This window comes from Mesoplodon densirostris, chromosome 16 (genome assembly GCF_025265405.1).
Source record: "Mesoplodon densirostris isolate mMesDen1 chromosome 16, mMesDen1 primary haplotype, whole genome shotgun sequence".
Taxonomy (NCBI): domain Eukaryota; kingdom Metazoa; phylum Chordata; class Mammalia; order Artiodactyla; family Ziphiidae; genus Mesoplodon; species Mesoplodon densirostris.
The window spans coordinates 82,606,165-82,623,943 of NC_082676.1; the positions used below are offsets into that span (position 1 = coordinate 82,606,165).

At 48.4% G+C, this 17,779-nt stretch overlaps 1 protein-coding gene across 3 annotated transcripts in view; it reads right to left on the reverse strand.

The window, feature by feature from the left end:
- Positions 1–17,779, reverse strand: part of KIF16B (kinesin family member 16B) — a 298,237-nt gene that overhangs the window by 260,152 nt on the left and 20,306 nt on the right. For all 3 annotated transcript variants that reach the window (XM_060078071.1, XM_060078069.1, XM_060078070.1), the window contains exon 2: positions 1,663–1,732. In XM_060078071.1, coding sequence (XP_059934054.1) covers positions 1,663–1,732 — 70 coding nt within the window. The remainder of the gene's footprint in view (positions 1–1,662; positions 1,733–17,779) is intronic.

Consider the following 17,779-nt stretch of genomic DNA (forward strand, 5'->3'; position numbering starts at 1 on the left):
GGAGTCTGCACAGCTCCACGGGGTGCTGTTCACAGAGATGACAATGTGACAGCAGCTGTGTGACCTTGTGGCCCCACTGAAAACTCAAAGCTCCCCTTGGGCACTGCATGCAGAAGTAATTCTCCCACCTCTGAGAGACGACTCTCCCAGGACACATCATATTATGAGTCTATTGCGTATGTTTGCATACATCTTGTCTACCTTGCTGTATACCAAAATTGAAGCAAAAACCATGTTTAAAAATCTACATATGCCACCAGGGCCTCCCACAGCTCCCTGGACATATGCTGAATAAAGGTAATGGGCAGCCTATTTTCCAACATAATTCAGATACTATAGTATACATACTATAAAAAAGAAAATTGTTTAAGGTTCTTGTTATTAAAATGTTTAAAAATCCAGGCATCTATTCTGGTTATAGCAGACAAGGCAATGTTTGTAAAACTCAAAAAACAACAGAGTAATCGAGGAAAACAGATTCCATAACACACAAAGGAAGGAGGTTCATCCAAGGCCACGGGTCTCTCCACTCCGTTCCGGTAAATACGATGTTGGAATGACTTTGACCACAGCACTGTGAGCACACAAAGGTACAGGAAGCAGAGCAAAGCAGAGGTAACTAACAGCAGAGAAAGGACAAGTGACGTGAGAAGATGTGGGAGGTCAAAGCGGGGAAAGCCAGGTGCGGGCCAAGCAGAACCAGAAGGTAGAACTGCGGGCAGCAGGGAAAGAAAGACATTCCACTGGAGAATGCCTCAGGCCAAGGGGCACCAGAGCCTCAGAGGAGGCCTCTCGAAAGGCCCAGAGCACGGCCCATGCGAAGATGGGCACATTCCCCAGCTTCTATGACTGGGGATCAAGTTGCACGACTTTGAAACTGGATTTCAAAGGGTCCAGTCCCTTGAGCCACGAATTAACAGAAATCCAACCAGAGACTGATCTGCACTTGGCCGTGGGCACCAGGCCTCTGAAACCCAAACCTGTGAGCTAATGACAACTATCGGAGGAGGATGGGGTTGGGTTCATAAGGCACATGATTTCCTTATTATTGATTTTACACACTTATTTTTCCCCTAAGTGAAAAGTCTTCTGGGTCCTTAACAAATTCACTAACCAAAGAAAAAAAACAGGATACTTTAAGTACAAAAAGAACTCGCCATCTTAGAAAATTCTGGGATTTTTTTTCAATTTTCTTTTTTCCAAAAAAAAATTTCAGTTTTTAAAATTTTTCATCCTCTGAGTTTTGAATAATAATACCAGCTTCTCTTGCAAAGTTTACAAAATTATTTTCATTAAAAATGAAAACAAATCTAGGGCCAAAGCTTATTTAATAATTCACAATGAGCCAACTGCCAGGCTAAGGATCCACCACAGGATAGAGGATAGAAATGCCTGGGTCGGGGCTAAACCCATGAGGTCACCTCCCAGAGCTGCGGCTCAGGCCTGGCTCCCAGGTCAGCGAAACCAGGGATGGGACAGGAGACAAAGCATCCACCCTTTTTCTTTGTGACCAAGCCCAAGCCAAGTGCAAGCTGACGTGGTAAACTGAACAGAGAAAGGAGAGCTGTGGAAACAGCAGATGTGTTGTATTTACCCACAAGCCGTTCGACGTGGAAACAAACACACAACTCAGAACTGGAGCCAGCCCAGGCCGCTACTTGCCTTTAAGTTTGTGATTGTTGTTTTGCTTTTCTCCATTTGAATAATGAATTTGGCTTCCAAGTCCTTTTCCCTGCAACACAAATAATTCAGTGTTGGTTAGGAGAGAAAAGACTGTTTTTACAATTTTTGTTGTACTTACTTTTTACATATGGCGGTTTGTTTTTAAATGGCACATGAAGCACAATCTCTGATACCCGCCGTCCGGAAACCTTACGAACATAAACACGTGAGGACGCACAAAACAGATGCCACCATCAAAAACTTAAGACTGAAAATACTGTGTTGGCGAACCCTGGAAGAACTTCTACCTGTGAGCCAAAAGGAGTCTATGTGAAATGACAGAAACCAGGGACATTGTGTGACTCGGGAAAAGAGAAGCCCCACCCACCTGGTACAGAAGAAAGGCACGGTATCCCTCCATCCAGGATGAGAACTAAGAAGAAACAGGAGTAGTGCTCACAACCAGGTGCTGCTTCTAGATGCAGCCAGGGCACTGCCCCCTCCCCCCACCTTCTTTCTATACCCATCGAGAAAGTGTAATTCCTAGAAGACACCAGAACAGGAAGTTAAGAGAAATCCTAAAAAGTACAGTTCTCTGAAAGAAACCAGACTACACCCACGCAATGGAGTGGGATGTCCCTGTCAAAGGAATGAGGAAGGTCTCTATGTACTGCTGTGGACGGAGGCCAGGGTTCGTTAAGTGGGAAAGGTGAGGTGGAGAAAAGTATACACGGGGCGTTACCACTTGTATTTAAAGACAAAAAGGATAAAAAGGATAAGATAAAAAGGATAGCGCATTTATTTGTCTAAAAGTTACCTATGGAGAAAGAAGATGAAGTGGAAGAGAGGGAGAGACGCTAGATTTCTAGAAAAACACCTTGATCTATATAGATCATCTTTAGAATGATGAAAATAATTTACACAAAAATAAAACAAAATTATTTTTATTAAATAACCTAAAACACAACAGTAAGTTGAAGTAAATGAACCTGTGTGCCACATGGTGAGAAAAGACCTCATGTGTTAATTCTTTAGGCAGGGGCAATCTAGCCTAAGGAGAAAAAGAACTACTGAGCAAAGATATTGTGGGTTCAGGAATCATATTTTCAGTGATAACTGTAGTTATCCTGGGATTTCTGTTTGTGTATTGTGGGATAATACATGAGTAATTATGTTGCTGCCGCTGAGGACCAAGGATTTTGGTTGAAAGGAGATACAAACATTAGATTTGTTAAAAAGAAACTATAGGGCTTCCCTGGTGGCGCAGTGGTTGAGAGGGTCCGGGAAGATCCCACATGCCACGGAGCGGCTGGGCCCGTGAGCCATGGCCGTTGAGCCTGCGCGTCCAGAGCCTGTGCTCCACAACGGGAGAGGCCACAACAGTGAGAGGCCCGCGAACCACAAAAAAATAAATAAATAAATAAAAATAAAAGAAACTATAGGGCCAAAATGCAGTCACTGATGCTAAGCCCCACCAAGATTTAATACCTTACTTAATGTGGTTTCAGCCTCTCCCAGGAGTAAATCTTGAACCAGTCAGCCTGGAATTTCCTGGTCTACACTAATATGGTAACCTGCCTGGTAAGACCCCCCTGCTGTCCCCAAGGGAAGCTGACTTTGCCTGAAATAATCCACTTTTTTAACTTCCTTATCACACCCTCCTTCTGCCCGTAAAAGCCTTCCATTTTGTACAGCTCCTGGCAGGGCCTTTCAGCTTGCTAGGTGGGATGCTGTCAGATTCATGAATCACTGAATAAAGCCAATTAGATCTTCAAATTCACTCAGCTGAATTTTTCTTTCACAGATTGATGAGGCTAGGTAAAACCTCTTAGTCCTGAATCTAAGTGGGAAATGCTAACATGAACTTTATCTGAAATTGAAAAAAAAAGTACTCCCTAGCTTTGTCCTCTGAAAAGGCCTTGAATCTTATGGCCAAATTATAGTATCTAAATACCATTTTCCACTAAGGTAAGCCAGGGCTCATGGAGAGAGCCTCAATCCAAATATACAGGCGGACCTTGGACACACTGCAGGTTCGGTCCAGACCACGGCAATAAAGCGAATATCACAACACAATGAGTCACACGAATACTGTTGTTTCTCAGAGCATATCAAAGTTATGTTTAAAATGTTCAGTAGCATTATGTCTAAAAAAACAAGATACATACCTTAATTTAAAAATACTTTATTGCTAAAAACTGCTAACCATCATCTGAGCCTTCAGCAAGAGGTAATCTTTCTGCTGGTGGAGGGTCTTGCCTCAATGTTGATGGCTGCTGACTGGAGTGGCTATGGCAATTTCTTAATATAAGACAACAGTGAAGTTTACCTTGCCAATTGACTCTTCCTTTCCTGAACAACTTCTCTGTAGCATGCAATGCTATTTGATAGTACTTAAACCACAGACTCAAATTGGAGTCAATCCTCTCAAACCCTGCTTTATGAACCAAGTTTATGTCATATTCTAAGTCCTTTGTTGTCATTTCAACAGTCTTCATAGCATCCTCACCAGGAGTAGATTCCATCTCAAGGAACCACTGTCTTTGCTCATCCATAAGAAGCAACTCCTCGTCCATTAAAGTTTTGTCATGAGATTGCAGCAATTCAGTCACATCTTCAGGCTCCACTCCTAGTTCCCTTGCTATTTCCACCACATCTGCAGTTACTTCCTTCACTGAAGTCTTGAACCCCTCAAAGTCATCCATGAGGGTTGGAATCAACTTCTTCCAAACACTTGCTAATGTTGGTATTTTGACTTCTTCCCATGAATCATGAATGTTCTTAACGGCATCTAGAATGCTGAATCCTTTCCAGCAGGTTTTCAATTTACGTTACCCAGATCCATCAGAGGAATCACTAGCTGTAGCAACCATAGCCTTATGAAATATATTTCTTAAAGAATAAGACTTGAAAGTCAAAATTACTCCTTGATCCATGGGTTGCAGAATGGATACTGCGTTAGCAGACATGAAAACAACATTCATCTCATTGTCCAGCTCCATCAGACCTCTTGGGTGACCAGGTGCATTGCCAATGAGCAGTAACACTTTGAAAGGAATCTTTTTATTTTGAGACGGTCTCAACAGCAGGCTTAAAATATCTAGTAAACTACGTTGTAAAGAGATGTGCTGTCATCCAGGTTTTGTTGTTCCATTTATAGAGCACAGGCAGAGTAGACTGAGCATAATTCTTAAGGGTCCTAAGAATTTTGGAACGGTAAATGAGTATTGGCTTTAAATTAAAGTCACCCACTGCATTAGCCCCTAATGGCAGTCCTAGGTGGCATCTTCTTCCAACAGAAGGCTGTTGCGTCAACATTGCTTATCTCTTGTTTAGTGTAGCCACCTTCGTAAATGATCTTAACTAGGTCTTAACTAGATCTGGATAACGTGCTGCAGCTTCTACTCAGCACTTTGCTTCACTTGGCACTTTGATGTCACAGAGACGGCTTCTTTCCTTAACCTCATGATCCAACCTCTGCTGGCTTCAAACTTTTCTTCTGCAGCTTCCTCACCTCTCTCACAGCCTTCACAGAATTGAAGAAAGTTAGGGCCTTGCCCTGGATCAGGCTGTGGCGTAAGGGAATGTTGTGGCTGGTTTGATCTTCTATCCAAACCACTCCAACTTTCTCCATGTGAGGAAGAAAGCTGTTCTGCTTTCTTACTCATGTGTTCACTGGAGCAGCACTTTCCAATTCCTTCAAGAACTTGTCCTTTGCCTTCACAACTTGGCTAACTGCTTGGCACAGAGGCCTAGCTTTCAGCCTATCTCGGCTTTTGACATGCCTTCCCCACTAAGCTTAATCATGTCTAGCTTTTGATTTAAAGTGAGAGACGTGCAGACTCTTCCTTTCACTTGAACACTCAGAGGCCACTGTAGGATTATTAAGTGGCTGACTTTCGATATTATTGTGTCTCAGGGAAGAAAAGAGGCCCAGACATATCATTTCCCTACCCAGCTTGTTCAATAGCAACGACAATAAACTACAGGGAATATAAAGGTGGAAGCAGAACATATAGATTTTAAAAAGTCTAGAGGGCTTCCCTGGTGGCGCAGTGGTTGAGAGTCCGCCTGCCGATGCAGGTTGACACGGGTTCGTGCCCCGGTCCGGGAAGATCCCACATGCCACGGAGCGGCTGGGCCCGTGAGCCATGGCTGCTGAGCCTGCGCGTCCGGAGCCTGTGCTCCGCAGCGGGAGAGGCCACAACAGTGAGAGGCCCGTGTACCACAAAAAAAAAAAAAAAAAAAGTCTAGAGATATATCAACCGACTGGATCTCAGTTCACACAGAAGAACATTTTTAGAAATAGTAAGACATGTAGGGAAATGTTAACACTGACTAGATATGTGCTGATACTAAGGAATTATGATTTTAGGTGTGATAATAGTATCATGATGAGTTTTAAAAGTCCTTAACCTTTTAGAGACATACTGAAATATTTACAAAAGAAATGATGCCTGGGATTTATCTGAAAATAATCTGGGGTGGGGGGCTGGGGGAGGAGAGGCAGGAGAGGGTAGCACCCTGGCCACCTCAGGATGAACAGAGACAGAACAAACGCCAGCCAGAACAATGAAGCCCGAAGAGTATGTTGCAGTAAACACCATTCAAGCGCGACAGTGGATCCCCATGGCCTGGCTTCACTTTTCCAAGCCAGGTTGAGGAAGTACAGGGCTGGGCGAACAGAACACTGGCTTAGAGACAAATAAATGAAATCCCTCCTGCGTGCGTGGAGCCTCCAGTCCACCCTGCAGGTCTTGGGCGGCTCCACTGTGGACCCAAAAGTGAGAACTGCCTCAGGGACACCCCGTGTTCACGACGCTGGAAAACAAACAGTTGACTCCGTCACCCGGCTCCACCGCACTCAACTTCCAAAGTGCGCTCCGCCCAGCGAGAGAGCCACGCAGGTTCGTTTTGTTAATGCCACAGATACCACATCCCGGTCCCTCCCGTTGTCACCGGGGTCATCTCTCAGTCACTCATCAACCTACTGTGTCTAGATCTTTCACTTTAGAACCACCAGTATTATCAACAAATACCTGGTGGGAGCACAAAACCATGGGGGGGGGGATCTCAGACGACTAGACATGACCACGATGGGTGCTCACACCCCACGTGCCAGTTCTTTCTTACAAAGCACGAAGGAATGCAGGTCATACCATGCCCACCCCATGCCCACCCCCTCTCGTGGGAAGCCAGAGGGTAAGGAATTCCAGGCTCGGAGCCTTACACCTTGGGAGCAGCAAAGTTTAAAGGGCCCTCCCCAGGATCATTTATCCCAACCTGTAGGTAACCAAGATAGTACTTGCCTAGTTTTAAATTAACATCCGCTCTATACAAATACCAGGGAAGATACTGACTGAAAGGCCATTATGTAGCATGAGCGTCTTTTTTATCAGCCACTTCCGAAATCAAAACTGAAGATGCTCCAATAAAATTAAAAAACAAAAAAAAAAACAACTGGAAATGCTCGGTGGGTTTCAAAGGGTCCACAACCTTGAAATGGCAGAGGCTGGGGTGTGGTGGGGAGGGGGAGGGGCAGCCTCACTTTTCCGAGGGACCACAGTTCCCTCAGCTTCTCAAAGAGCTCTGAGCCCCCAAAAGACGGGCACCCCGGCTCCGACCTGTTATTCAAAGTGCAGCCCAGGCACCAGCAGCCCCCAGAGCTCGAGGGATCACAGGCCCTCTGCGGACCCACCGAATGGAACCCGCTTATGACAGGAGCCCAGAAGGACCCCGACAAACCCTGATGCTGGGAAGCACGGCTCGGATGCTACCTGAACATGACGGAGTCATAACCGGTCTTACAGCTACTCTCACGAAACAAACTCCACCACACGTGATCTAGTTCGTACGCTGGGAACCGCACTTTGTACTTTGACCTTTAAGTCTTATTTGTAAAATCACGTGACAGAACTGGATATAACCCCAGTCAGCTGACACTGTCCTGACTCTTTGCTCCGAGTTGTATGGGGGCTTCTGACCAAGAGCAGTGAGTGCCTAAGAGGGTGCTTTGTGACCGCCTGGAGGGGTGGGATAGGGAGGATGGGAGGGAGGGAGACGCAAGAGAGGAGGGATATGGGAACAGATGTATATGTATAGCTGATTCACTTTGTTATAAAGCAGAAACTAACACACCATTGTGAAGCAATTATACTCCAATAAAGTTGTAAAAAAATAAATAAGTGCCTAACATCATCAGACCTAGGGACTCATCTGAGTGTCGTGACACCCAGGCTCCCTCATCCTGAGCACCCGGCCAAGCTTCCAGCCCTTCCTGTACCCGGATGGTTTTCCAACATCAGTGTGGCGCTGCTGCCAACAGCTTGAAATCATTCTAAGTGACAATCACAGGCCATCAAGATTCATACGGAAGCCATCTGTTCCGGAAAGGGAAGTTCACGCGTAACCATTTCCTAGACTCCTTCCTTCTGAAGCATAAACACGAAAACTAAGAAAAAGATGCATCTTTACTCTGAAAATAATCTCTAAGTATAGTGTTATAAATACAAGGAAGCTAGCTGGAGATTTAGCCATAGACAGCAAATCTCACTCTAGTTACTGAAAATACTTATGGAAAAGCCAATGTAATCTCCATAAAGCGGTTATGATGGCTGGAGTTATTAAACATTGAAACAAACCCTTTGGTGCATTCATCCCTGGCAGATTCCAGGAGGCCATCAAGCTTCCAAGTATTTCAGAGATGGAAGAAAGGACAAAGGAGGCCCCAGGCTCCCTTTCCTTCCACACTATGCCGACCTGTCCCGCTCAGGCCCCGCGTCCACTGGAGACCGGCTTCTGCTCATGGCCTTCTCTGCACCTCCAGGGCCTCTATCATAGGTGACTTGAGGGTCCACGTGACACTCCCTCTGGCAGCCTTACCTCCTGTCCCCCCCTCCCCACTCAATGGTCAGTTACCCAGTCCCATCCAATCTACTGCCGGGCTACCGACCTTGGCCACCTCTCCCACTGTCCCAGGTCGGCCACCACCACCCCTCTGGAGTCTCTTTGCCTCCAGCCTTGTCCCCTCTCATCCACCCTCCACTCTGCTGTCAGAGGAATTCTTTCCAAATACACGTGGCACCGTGTGGCTCCCCGGCTTTACAGTGACTCCCAGCAGTACCCCAAATGCCTTCTGACCGACCCAACCTAACCATGCCACACTATCCATGCCACCCTCCTCCGGCCAACGCTCACCCTGGCCTTCCTGAGCCTTCGTGGAGCCTCTGCCCCACCCCCTCGTCAGCTGACCAGCTCCTAGTTCACCCCCCAGACCGTGAACTTCTCAGGAGTAAGGACCAGGCCTACTAGGTTTACACCCCCAGGCCCGGGCACGGTGCCTCGCCTTGGAGGTGCTCACAAAACGGCTGTTGAATGGGATGGACCAACTGACTAAAGCGTTGAATGGATGCTCTCCCCACCAGCTGCTCTTTGCCAGGCGTATCCCCTCCTTAGGGCCACTTGCCCCGCTGACCCCCTCACCACCCTTGCTTCTGGCTTTCCCACCCAGGCCCTCGGGCGAGGCTTGTCCCAGGTCCAGGTCTGACTCACCCACCCTATAAACCTTCAGGAACGCCTACCCAGCTCATCCCACCCCCACGGGCTCCACCCCTGCTGGTGTCATCTCTCCAACTGGCCTAGAGGATCCCACTTCCTCTTCACCCCACAACCCGAGCCCTCCGGGCACAAAGGCAACGCTCACAACCAGCGCTCACTCCGTGCTTTGTCTTCCAGTCTTTCAGCTGAAAACTGTGCAACACCAGGCACTGAGAGGTCCTCCAGTCCCAGGTCAATTTCCTCTGACATTTACAAAACATGGGAAATAAATCTTGACATTTTTCTCATACTGAGGAAAATAAATCATCCTAAAATATTATTCGAACACTGACTTGATAATAGAGCAAAATGAACTATGCCTCTGCCTGGCCACTTTGGTGAATTGGGTTTCTCAAGCGAAAAGTCAATTATGGTTCACTCATATAAATAAGTAATTTGTTTGAAAGGTCTGGAAACTAGATCATAAGATGCTACAAATGAACCCGCTGGAGTAAGTATGCTGAGTTACAGATCAATACTGAGGGGGGAGGAGGGAAGGAGAAAGGAAAAGATGTAAGATATCCATCAGAGAAAGAGATGAATTATGTCAGCTCGCAGATATGAGGAGAAAGCTTATTAGAAAAAAATAACCCTATGTTAATTCAAACATTTTGAATATGTTTTTAAATTATTCAGCAATTCAGATTGATTCCACTCATGCAGCTGATGGTGTTTGGTCTCCCCATAATAAAACAGCTGGACTGGGTGACACTGAGATCCCCAAACTGGGCCACTAGCCTAGAAGAGTATAATAAGAGTGGCTTCTTCGCCCTGAGTTCCAAAGTGAACCAGCATCCCCAATTCACCTGAAAAGTTACATACTATGAACCAATATTTAACTGCCTTCATTTTGGTGGCAGAACGCCCAAGAGGAAAAATTTTAAACTCTATTTTTAAAAAGAATGCATGGACATAACCTTCAAAAATTGTGAATCACTGTATTATGATATCACTTATATGTGGAATCTAAAAAAATGGTACAAATGAACTTATTTACAAAACAGAAATAGAGTCACAGATGTAGGAAACAAACTTATGGTTACCAAGGGGGAAAGGGGGGGATAAACTGGGAGACATATACACATATACATACCACTATGTATAAAACAGATAATAAGAACCTACTGTATAGCACAGGGAACTCTTCTAAATACTCTGCAATAACCTATATGGGAAAAGAATCTAAGAAAGAGTGGATACATGTATACGTATAACTGATTCGCTTTGCTGTACACCTGAAACTAACACAACATTGTAAATCAACTGCACTCCAAAAAAATTTCTTTTTAATTGTGAATCACTATATTGTACACCTGCAACTTATATATTACTGTACATCAACTATACTTCAATTTCAAAATAAAACAGAAGTACCAATTAATTAATATAATTAAATAAAAATAAAAAGAATGCATGACCTCCATGGGTACTACTACGGAAAGAAGTCCAAGGAACACTGTTAAGTGGGGGAAAGAATCAAGCATGCAGACGACGTCCAGTTTGCAGTCCAATAAGTAGATAAATAAAATGGAGAGAAATGCACATTTATGCTTCTAGATGCACAGAACATCCCTGGACATTTTCGAAATGATATGTGGGAAGCTGTTCGCAGTGAAAGCTGGTCACCTCTGGAGAGTACGTAGGAGCAGGACCTCAGGGGATGAGAAAATGAACTTAAAACACTTCCCTGTGGAAACTATTTCAGTGTGATTCAATATTCCCCTTTGATTAAAATAAGTGAGTTAATTAGAAGGCAAAAAGCCCCTGACTTTAAGCGTTGGGTGGCTCCTTGGCGCCCTGGGGTGCGTCCGGGTCCTTACAGGGCTGGATCACCGCCCCTCCCCTCCTGACTGTCCGGCCACACAGAGGACAGCTCACCTTGGCCACAGCTCCCCCGCCGTCGCCATCCACCGTCTAGATTTGCCTCCGCCCCTCCGCACCCTCTGAATGTCCACCAGGCTCCGTGGTGTCCACATTCAACCCCAGACCAGATCCCCGCTCTTCGGGTAGCAGTCCTGCTCTCCAAATGCTCAGTGGGCTGCTCAGTTCCTCCACCCATCCAAGGGCACTTCTCTTTTTCCCTTATTAGGGCTCCAGACAACATACAGGGAACCCAATTAAATGTGGATCTCAGATAAACGAGTCATGTTTTAGTACAACTGTATCCCAAATATTGCCTGAGACCTACTCAGACTTCACTTCGGCTTGCTAACTTGCCACCACTGTGCCCCCGGTGCACCCAGCGGGCTCTCCCACTTCGATGCACGTGTACTCGCCTCCCTCTCCCAAGCCCAGAGAGCGAGCAGCCTCAGCCCCCAGTGCAGTAGCGGATGCTCCATAAAGACGTGCAGCCTCGCCCGTGTCAAAGTGTGAAATCAAACTCAGGGCGGGCCACTCTTCCCGCAACCCTCCCTCCCAGGGCTACTCCTCAGCCTTTCTGGCCGGTCCTCAACACTCAAAGATCTTGCTGACCTCGCTGCTGTCCATAAAAATCACAAAAGCAGCAGCTCGACTTTTGAGAAAAGCCCAAGGGTTTTTCTCCTGAAAGAAATCCAGGAGTGGCTTTTTCAGGCCATCGCCCTGACCGCATCTCGGAACACACCTCGCCACACAGTGCTCGGCTGGAGGTCAGCAGCACCATGACCTACATCCCGGCCAGGAGTCTGCGCAGCCCTCCTCCGCTCCCCAGGGGCTCAAGGGCTGCGGAGCCGTCACACAGCCTCAGATGCCGGGAGCATCTCGGGCCAAGTGAAAGCCTCCGCTGACCCCTGCCACTGCGGGACGGAGCCATCAGGCTGTGCCTTTTAGGATCTTCCCTGGCCTCCAGAGGGTGTAATAAACCCAAAGAATTAGGCAAACAGGCAACTGTTCCGGGCTGGGATCCCGGAGGAACAGACGCTCGGGGGGCAGCCTGGCATGCAGGGTGTTCATTAGGGTGTGCCCTCAGGGTCAGGCCCTGGGACAGGAGGAGAGGGCGGCAGGACAGGGCAGAGGGCGCAGCGAGCTGTGACCAGATCCAGGGGCAGCCCTGGCTAACCCCACAGACTGTTCTGGAGCTACGGTGGCCCCTTCACACCCCCGCATCGTGCAGCCAGGGACCAGGACCACAGGCTGCCTGGGAAAGGGGTTAGGGCCCCCACGGGGCCGACACTGAAGGCCCTGCAGACAGCACTCCAGAGGCCGGGCAAGAGGCCCTTCAGCAAAGGATGCTCTGGGCACCAAGCACGGGGTCCGCCACCCCGAGTCCCCTTAAATCGGTGCTGCAGAGGGTGCTGACGAGCAGCAGCTTCAACCATCCCCAACTCCCCAGCAGGGAGCGAGGAGCTGGGCTCCCAGGCCAGAAAGAAGGCAGACACCTGCTTTCAGTTTTCCGCCGACGGAAGGACAGCCCAACAATCAGAAGCGTCTCAATACAAACCGAGCTGCCCTGAGACGCGCAGAATCATCACCGAGGAGGTTTAGCCCGAGGCCGACTGATCCCTATCCAGGACGCCGGAGGGGGAGACTGATGTATTCCTTCAGTCCACGAATATTAGTGAGGCCGTCAAACGCCAAACAGCACTCTCTCTGCACAGGGATAAAGCAGTAAACAACACAGACAGAGTACTGTCTGGAGTCTTCATTTTAGTGAGGGGGTTAGAAAAAAATAAATACAATACCATTTTATATACTGGTAAGTGCTGGGAAGAAATGAAAGGGTGTCAAGGGCTAGGACTGGGGGCAGAGGCAAGTCGTCGGAGAACACCTCTCCAAGGGGGTGGCGTGTGAGCCAAGGGCCAACCGGAGCGAGGCAAAGATCTGGGAAGGGCACAGCAGGTGCAGAGGCCCTGGGGCAGGAGCCAGCCAGAGGCCTGGGGGAAGAGCAAGAAGGCCAGCAGGCCTGCAGGAGGGAGAGCGGGGAAGCAAGACGAGAGCAGAAAGGGGGCAAGGGCCAAACGATGCCAGGCCTCGCAGGGACTGAGATGCGACAGGAAGCCACAGACACGGGAGGCTGTGTGCACAGGGGTGGCAAAATGCTTCTATATTTTTAAATGATCCCTCCAGCTGCTGCTCAGACTCTGGGGGGGGTAGAGTAGGGCAAGGAGACCAGTCAGGAGGCTAATACAGGCCACATGGGCGATGCTGGACCAGGGATGAGAGCAGAGACGCATCCAAAAGACAACTCGGCCAGATCTGGGTTCCCAAGCCCTGCCGAGTAACAGAATAATCTGAAGAGCCCAACCCAGACCTCCCAAAAGAGAATCTCCAGGATGGGGACCAGACACCTGTATTTGACCTCCTAGGAGACACCGACGACCACGCCGGTGTGGGAGCTGCTACCCTCGCTGCCCGGTGACGCCCTCCTCAACTCTGAGAAGCTGGGATTCTAAAGAGTGTGGAAGCCTAACTGCCTCTCAGCTCCTTCTGAGACGCGCTTTGCTCAGGGGTCTCGTCCCTTCCTCTGAATCCCCAGTTCCAGAACAAAAATCCAGCGCAGGGCTGTGCCTTCTGCTGGGTCCAGCTGGGGCCTCTCTTCTGAAGTCTACAACACCAAGGGAGAGAGAGCAGGTAGCAAAAGAGCATGAAAACTTCTGATTCAATTTGCAGTAAAAAAGAAAGAAGGGGGCTTCCCTGGTGGTGCAGTGGTTGAGAGTCCGCCTGCCGATGCAGGGGACACGGGTTCGTGCCCCGGTCTGGGAAGATCCCACGTGCCGTGGAGCGGCTGGGCCCGTGAGCCATGGCCGCTGAGCCTGCGCGTCCGGAGCCTGTGCTCCGCAACGGGAGAGGTCACAACAGTGAGAGGCCCGCGTACCGCAAACAAAACAAAACAAAAAAAAAAAGAAGGGAAGGGAAAATAACATGTGCATACACCGAGTAACTATTTTCCCAATTCCCCTAAGGAAGACACATAACTAGCAGCGTTCTAGAAGCACAGGAGCAAAGTTAATTCATGGCATATAATGAATGCCTTACTCCAGGCACTGCACTTAATTCTGTCATGGAACCCTGGTCCCAGTTAGGAAAAGCTGGAAGATAGCTCAAGAATTTCATACATTACAAAACTCAAGCCCCAAACCATGAAGGACTAAATTTTGCTCGAGACTGAAGATGACAATGATACTTTCACAGGGAATTTTGGACACGCTGCAGGGGGAGCACCTGGGGCCCAGATGCTGAAGGCGAGAGGAGGCTCAGGGAAATGGCGGTGACAAGAAGTGGGCTCAGGAGACCCCACCACCTGGTCTCAGCCAGAGAGAAACCGGGGTCCTGGAGGTTAAGTGACCGGCTCAAAGTTGCTCCTATAGTCAGCGCTGGGAAAGGCTGGAGGAATTAAGCCACAGAGAACCACCAAGGGCACGCTAGCACCCCTGACCTGATTTCAGCTACGTCCTCCTGAAGGTAGGAGCACGGGATCCCAGTGGGCTAGGTCAGCCCGTTTAAGATTAGTCTAAACAGGTGCAAGTCACCAACTGCACCAGGCGCCGGATGGGGGAGCGCAAGAAGCCCATCCAGCCTCAGCTCCACACACACGTGTCACCCAAGCTCCCTGCCACATTCCAAACTAGGCCTTCTGCGAGGACACACAAAGATCCCCCCCACTGGTCCCTCTGCCTGGAAGGTACTTTTCTCCTCCATCTCACTTATCCTTCAAAACAGTTATAGATGTCTCCTCCTCCAGGAGGCCCTCCCAGAACAAGCCCCAGCCAATATCTTCTGTGTGATGGCCCATCACTCACCACAGCAGTTTCCACTTTCTACCCATTTACCGCTGGGCCACTACATTTTGTCTTCCCCACCAGTCTGGATGCTTCCTGAAGGCAGAGATAATGCCCTGCTTTTGACACATCCCACAGTATGTACACTGTCTTTACGTACAGCAAGCACTTGGATGAATAAATGAACGAATGAATGAGTAAGCAAAGGAAAGAATGAAACACATGAACTGAAAACAAGACAGTTTTCTTAAACTCAAGCACTAAAGTGAAGGAAAGGCTTCCAAGTTTACTACATGTTTTCAATTTTTCAATGCAGATGAGTTTTGTCCCATAAGTACCGGTTCACTTGGCAGATGTTAACTCCAAAGGCAGACACGAAGCTCACTCTCCCCGCAGACCCACAGCTGTGACTCTGACTCCAAGACCAAGGCACGGAGACCTTCTGTCTCTTTTGAGTCACAGGAAAGAGGAAAAACAAGGATGTGCATGTGGCCAAACTTCTTCAGTGTGCTTCTCCAAACACACAAGCAACATATTCATAAACAAAAAGTGGATGTTTAAAAGAGGTGGTGTAATAGAATATTGAGAACATAAGAACATCTATTAATACTTCTTTTGTTTTCCTGTGTTCAGACATTAAATCAACTATTGAATGCCCATGAAATACAAAGTTCTCTCTATTCTTTACCCACACCATCACTACGATGCTCCTTCCAGATTTATCTCTATTTTAGAAAAATGTTCTCAGTGGCAGCTTTTGAAAAGCAAAAAAAAAACACAATAGCTGGCCTGTAAAGAGAAGACTGATTCCTTTTACAACATCGCCAGCTAAGTATACCAGATAGAAAGGTGTGCTATGAAATACTAAATTGCAGGACTTTTTCTCTAGAAGACCTCACTTGGAGTCAGAGTGGAATAAGATGCAATCTTGGTCTCGAGTAGCATTTCCACCAAGCCCTGCATCTGGTATTGCCCAGCAGAGTGGGTTAATCATTGTGGGGGGCGCATTAGGCTTCGGGGAGCTGGGTGCAAATCCTAGTTCTTAGTAGCTCTGTGACTTCCGCACTTCATTTAACTTTGCTGAGCCTTTGTTTCCTCCTCACCTGTAAAAGTACTGAGCTTCCCTTGCATATAACTTTTGCTGGAAGATGTGACAGAGGAAAGCAGGCCCCACAAGGCCAGGCACCAGCAGACCACCAATGTGCTCTTTCATTTCTACCACAAATCCAAGATCCATCCATTCATTCAACACACGTTCACTGTGCCTCTCCTGCCCTCTGGGAACTTACATTCTGGTGGGACGATTCATTTTAACAAAATCTTTGCATTCCTTTCCCAAAAGAGATGGAAATGGAGGAAATCCAGAAAATATATTTTGCCAAATTTTCTAGCCAGATCTCACAAAAATGAGGAACCACCATATAGCTGATCTTCATAAATTTTGTTTATAAAATGCTTATCTTCATCCACACAATCCAGAGGCCACAGTTCATAAAAAAGACAAGAATATCGGAAACACCAAAATTCTTTCACTTATTTTTAAACACCTGTGAATTAGGTCTAGTTATTCTGACTTAATCCACACTGACTGTCTGACCTGAAGACGTGACACACGCTGTCCTTCCCGCACCGTGGCCAGCAGCTCCCTCCCTGTCCCCCTCGGCAAGCGGGCAATGCTCATTCATATATTAAATTAATGGGAGCAACAGCGGCCAGAAGCAGGACTAGGTCAGTGGACAAACACACACGTGTCCCCTTTACGCGGCGCTCTGGGGATGCAGAGATACATGATCCCAGTTCTTGCCCTACAACAGCCCACGATCACCCGCCGTGGGTGAGAGCAAACAGGCTGTAAAAGCAAAGCCAGCTTGGGGGTGGGGTGAGTGGCAGGGAGGCGGGACCGAGGAGACGGGGCTTCAGTTGGCATCGTAAGTGAAACAAAGTCGGCCCAGAAAAGAGGCCCAATCGTTACCTCAACAACACCCACGTTTTTATACTGGGGGAGAGGACGCAGGGCGCCAGAAAGCTTCACCTGCAGGACATCAGGGCATCAACAGAAGAGCAGGCTGACCTTACCGGGGGCGTCTGGTCCCTGGAGCACATGTAGTCAATCACCTCCCAGCAAGGCCTCCCGCCCCCGGGCTCTCCAGGGGCTTTAGAACCGCTGCTGCCCAGCTGCACCCCACATTCATTAAATCCGACTCTCCGGGGTGGTAAGCCTCAGCTTGAAACGGAGGCCCGTGTCCCAACCTTCTGCTGAATGTTTCAGAGGGACCAGCTGGGGCTCACCCATACTCAGATATCACCACCAAAGCCTGAAGAGGAAAACAAGCCATAACCTGGACCTGCGAGAAACCAGGTGAGAGAGAGGGAAACAGACCAAGCAGGCCACCAAAACCCCAGGCAAAGGAGAAAACGCCCCCCGCGTGGGCAGGCAGCGTGCTCAGAGCTACAGCTGAGGTTCGGGTCCGAAGAGCCAGGCTGAGGTTCTGGATCTGTAACCGACCAACCCTTTGAGGACCACTAGGCCTGTCCACCCATCCCCAAACCTGCCTCCGAGGGGGTGCCAGGTTCAGAGGGCAGACCCCACGTCCGTGGCGGACAACTAAGCCTCGCAGGCACAGACGCTGTCCTTACTCAGTGCCCCCGGCAGAGCCCACAGAAGCTCCCTGCCGAGCCGCATCTCCCAGGGGCGTCTGCCCCCACGTCCCCTCTTTTCTGACCTACGTGGCAACCGGAAGAGGACCAGCATCTCTAAGCACTCAGTGAAATTCGCAGATGCTTGTGGCACAACAGTGGGACGAGCAAAGGACACTCAAAGATGA